Consider the following 4,590-nt stretch of genomic DNA (forward strand, 5'->3'; position numbering starts at 1 on the left):
CACACTGAGCTGTGCTTTAACAACCACAGAAGCCTCTGAGCTAGAAGGGACAGGAAACATTACAGATCGAATTTCTTGATGAGATGACAGCTCTGCCCTTCCCTCTGACAAAATGGGGAACCAGACCACACTAGCACAGAGCTAACCAACCTGAGAAGCCGCTGGCATCATGAAAGGCCATTTGAAACTACGAGCTATTTTCAGTTTTTTTAAAACTTCGCAACAGACGGTGTATGTATGAACTTTCCCTAAAATCATCAGGATCATTTAGCCTGGTGTCCTGTTGTTCTAAAATTTAGCTGGCTCTACAAAAAGCAGAGACAGATGCTATGATTGGTTAGTCATGCTTTGCTGCTCCCTCAGTTCATCTGATACTACTGCGAAGCACTCTCATCACCCGAGAATGCTGCCACACTTACCATCTTTGCACACATGCTCCTTATCACTGCATGGAGATCTTAGTGCGGAGGAGAATTTGGAGGGACATGGTACATCTGGTTTAGCAGATGTCTTAACATGATCTAATTTTCTATCAACATGTGTGGGATTTATAGACAACTTCACAAAGATAAGACCTTCACAGAGTCTTCATTTCTATAATTCCTGTGCGGACAGAAGCCCCACCTCTCTGTTGGCTCTCTCCTTCTCAGTGCTGATCTGTCGCTCCATCTCTTCATAGAGCTCCTGGACCCCAACATTGTGTTCCTGAATGCGCCTGTTGAGAGAGGAATAACAGAGAGAAAAAATATCACAGGTTATAATACAGGTTGGAGTACAGTACATTCCAACTGCTTCTCTTCCTCTTTAGACCTAAACCTACCATCTTCACACACAGCATCTCTCCCTGATCTCCCCATCTCCTCTGTGTGTGTGTGTGTGTGTGTGTGTGTGTGTGTGTGTGTGTGTGTGTGTGTGTGTGTGTGTGTGTGTGTGCATGCGTGTGTGCGTGCGCGTGTGTGTATCTGTGTGTGTGTTGAGGACATTATAGGAAATGAGATTACCATTAGCATTTGATGATTAGCATTCAATGGCCATAAAATTGATTAACACATTATACCAAGTGAATGATAAAATATGAACTGGAGAGAGGGACAGAAGTATGTTATATTGGTGGAAGAACATCTGAATACCCTTCAGTGGCCTGGTGCTTCAGGGTATATGATCAAGGTACCACATGTATAGTAGTTCTGAAACTTGTTTCATAACTATTAAGGCAAGTAGAACTCTTCACAATTCAAACTACAAGATCTCAGAAAAAAATACAACTTCTACTTAAACCCCTTACTTGTCCTGAACTTGTCCTTTTCATCATCTGAAATCAATATTCCAGTCTCCCGCCATCCATCAAGGACATTCCCAGCCTTACTGCACCAACCTGACTGTACTGCAGAAAGACTAGCACAAGGCTGAGGATATCCTAAAAAGGACACTCTACCAATCCGGTCTGAAAACTAATGTAGAGTATGGCGATGGTGCACACTGTAACTGCCTGAGCCTGAGGTAAACTGGGGTTAAGCCTGTTCTTGAACCGTTTCTCTTTTGAGCGGAGTAAACAGATCCTCTCTCGGTACCTCTTTCCGTGCTTTCCGTAGCCCCCATTACATGTGCTCTTCTAGCTATGTGGGAGGCTCATTTCAAACAAATTATTCACTGATTTTCTCGTGGTAACAAAATGTTCTACCTTTGCAAATATGAAAAAAAAATAACATTTGCATAGGTTTTCACAAATGACTATTCCAAGCCATAGTAGCAGAAAAGCATTCAGCTCTGTCCCTGCCCTACATTACTCCTGGGGACAGAGGAGAATAACATGTGTACTAAAGTACAAAGACTTGAGCAGCACGAGGCAGCCCCAGACCCTTTTCTAAATCAGATTTATTTTTAGAAAGGCTTCAAAGTGCCCTGAATGGGTTTATCAGACAAAGTACTGACAGGTGCTAAGTTTAAAACAGCTGTGATCTGGACTTTTTACAGACTAAACTCCAGGCCCATTGATGAACCAGAGCACACGCTACCTTTTTAGCATCAGTTCCAGAGACCCCTTCTCCTGCTCAGATGTCTTTATTTGCTCTGTCACCTTGGAAACAAAGTCCTCCAGGGTGCCCAGCAGATGTGGTTCACTGCGACGGAGCTCGACCCACAACTTCCAAATTTCTGATTGGCTGACAATGTAAATAGTGAGCCAATGAGTTGTCTGGGTCTACAATTGCATAATGCCTGTCTTCTTTGCCAAACAATTGATAGGAATAACACAAAACATTTATCCATGCACAGACTTGTTCTTGCCCAGACACTCTACCACCTCCCTCACTTACTCTTGTAGAATTTTGTAGGCTCCAAGGTCATCCAATATTGACATGAAACGCTTCCTGTCATCGTCATCCACTTCCTCTGGTAAAATGGATGCGTCTGATTGGTAGACAAAGGCAGGGGTCTTTGCCTTATGTTGCTGGAATTGGATGAGCTCCTCTGTGTTACATAAAGACAAGGAAAAAGGCTATAAAGACAAAGAGAAACTATATAAGAGCTTCCATGAAACAATACACTTAAATTCACTTGAGTTCATACAAAATGTACCTTTCTACTATCAAAGCTCATTTATCAAGCTCAACATATGGAATTCAGATACATTTTTATATGGTAACAAAATAAATGTTCACATTTATACACTTTCTTCCTCATCTGCTTCTCCCTCAGAATAATCCAGGGCTCTCAACAACCCAATTCATCACTTGTTTGGACACAGTTGTGTCCTGTATGTACCCACTGTCTGTCATGCAACTTTATCAGATGCACTTTGTTCTCTTTGTTCGAATATCATCTGCTGGTTGGCAGAACGTAAATTGTGGCTCTCCCATCTGCATTGCTCAAAAAGCAAAGATGGCATGAGTGGCATCATCATTGCCCAATTTTCTTACCCAATACACAATATTACACTCTTAAAGACCAGGCCAAATTGTGAAATTGAAATTGTGAAATTGTGTTTCCTGTTTGCTGTTCTGGATGTTCTGAGACAAGAGAGGTCAGTCCTCGTTTTAAGGGGAGACTCACGAAAGCCTGCGGTGAAGTCCTGGGGAGTGATGAGGCCATCTCTGTCCACGTCTAGCCGCTCAAACACCTGCTGAAGCTCTGCGGCACTGATGTCCAGCTCTCTGCCCAGCCCCTGAAAGTCACAGAGGCAGTGTGTGAGTCTGACTCCACCTCAGACAGTCAGTTCTAACAGGCAAGTCATGCTAATGGGGTGGAATGAGAACCATTGCAAAAATGTGCCTCTCCAAGACCACCAAACTGCACAACCCAAGAGCAGTACCTGCATTTCTTCCCATGTGATAAAGCCCTTCTCCTCAATGTCCCAGCGATGGAAGACATCCTGAATCTTCTGCAAGATGGCAGCCACTTTTGGATCCTCCCCACGCCCCCTCTGATCAGTTCGTCCCAGGTCTCTCTCTGCTTTCAGTGCACTGCTTCTGGCCCTGCGGCTGGAACCCAGCTTCCGCTTCGCTGGGGGGAGTTGTGTGTCTGGGTGATTTGTTATCTCTGGCTGTCCAGCTGAATAGAGGGAGCTTACGAAGGCCTGAGCTTTCCCCTGGCGTATCTCCTCTTTTCTCTCGAGTTTCCCTTTGTTCTTCTCACTATCCATTATCAGACTAGCTGGTGTTTCTTCCTTAGTCTCTTCTATAACAGATTTTTCCTTTTCACTTTTCACTTCTTGCTTTTTAACTTTCCTCTCAGTGTCTTCAGACAATCCCTCTTGTATCTCTTCCGTAGTGGGATCTCTAGGCTGTTCGCTGCCACCCCAGTAAACAAAACTGGCCTCTCCTCTTTCCAGTTCAAAACTGGATTCAATTACTGAGCTGTCTGCATGAGGTGGAGAGACCTGTAATGGGGGTGATTGGAGATGGGAGGTGACATTTTCAACATTCTCCATAACTGTCTGTCCTTCTTCCTCATTTTCCCTTTCACCCTCATATTCACCCCCTCTTTCCACCCCAAATTTTCCCCATCCACTTTCCTTTTCTGTTTGCTTCTTGGCACCAAAGAGGCCCCTGCGAGATGACCCAATCTTCTTTCTCCTATGTGTTAGGCCAGAATCTTCATGCCTCTCACTCTCAGCATGTCCCGCACATACCTTCTTCCCTGTTTCTCTGTCTTGTCTCTCTTTTGTCTCATATTCCTGTACCCCACTCACTGCCTCCCCTTCTTCTTCTCTTCTGTTCAGCACTGCTTCCTCATCTTTCTCCCTCCCATCTGCTTCTCCTCCTGCATGCATCTCATCTTGCTCTTCCTTATCCATTCCTCCCAGTTCCCCCTCTTCTACCTCTCTTTCCTCCCCCAGTCTTCTTCCTCGTTGGTTCTTTGCAGTAGGGCAACTTTTGTGAAATGAACTTGTCTTCCTCTTTCTGTTTGTTGACCAAGAATCGTCATGCTCCTCCCCCTCAAGATGTTCCTCATCCATCTGTTTGGTCTCTGTTTTTACTTCTTTTGTCTCTTTTGCCTCATATTCCTTGATATCACTGTCAGCCCCATCTTCCTCTTTTTTCTTCATATCCTCTGCTTCCTTTTCTTGCTCCTTCACTTCTGTTCCTCCTC

The 4,590-nt window shown here is 44.4% G+C and overlaps 1 protein-coding gene across 2 annotated transcripts in view; it reads right to left on the bottom strand.

Annotated features, from left to right (window-relative positions):
- Positions 1–4,590, bottom strand: part of LOC118781035 (ras-related protein Rab-44-like) — a 10,475-nt gene extending 5,885 nt beyond the window's left edge. The window contains exons 1-5 of one of the 2 annotated variants that reach the window (XM_036533877.1): positions 3,311–4,590; positions 3,052–3,163; positions 2,316–2,469; positions 2,016–2,162; positions 625–715 (exon numbers count right to left, since the gene is read on the bottom strand). In XM_036533877.1, the coding sequence (XP_036389770.1) occupies positions 625–715; positions 2,016–2,162; positions 2,316–2,469; positions 3,052–3,163; positions 3,311–4,546 (1,740 nt within the window). In that variant the 5' untranslated portion in view covers positions 4,547–4,590. The remainder of the gene's footprint in view (positions 1–624; positions 716–2,015; positions 2,163–2,315; positions 2,470–3,051; positions 3,164–3,310) is intronic. The other variant, XM_036533878.1, reaches the window with a different exon arrangement.

This window comes from Megalops cyprinoides, chromosome 7 (genome assembly GCF_013368585.1).
Source record: "Megalops cyprinoides isolate fMegCyp1 chromosome 7, fMegCyp1.pri, whole genome shotgun sequence".
In the NCBI taxonomy this organism is placed as follows: Eukaryota; Metazoa; Chordata; class Actinopteri; order Elopiformes; family Megalopidae; genus Megalops; species Megalops cyprinoides.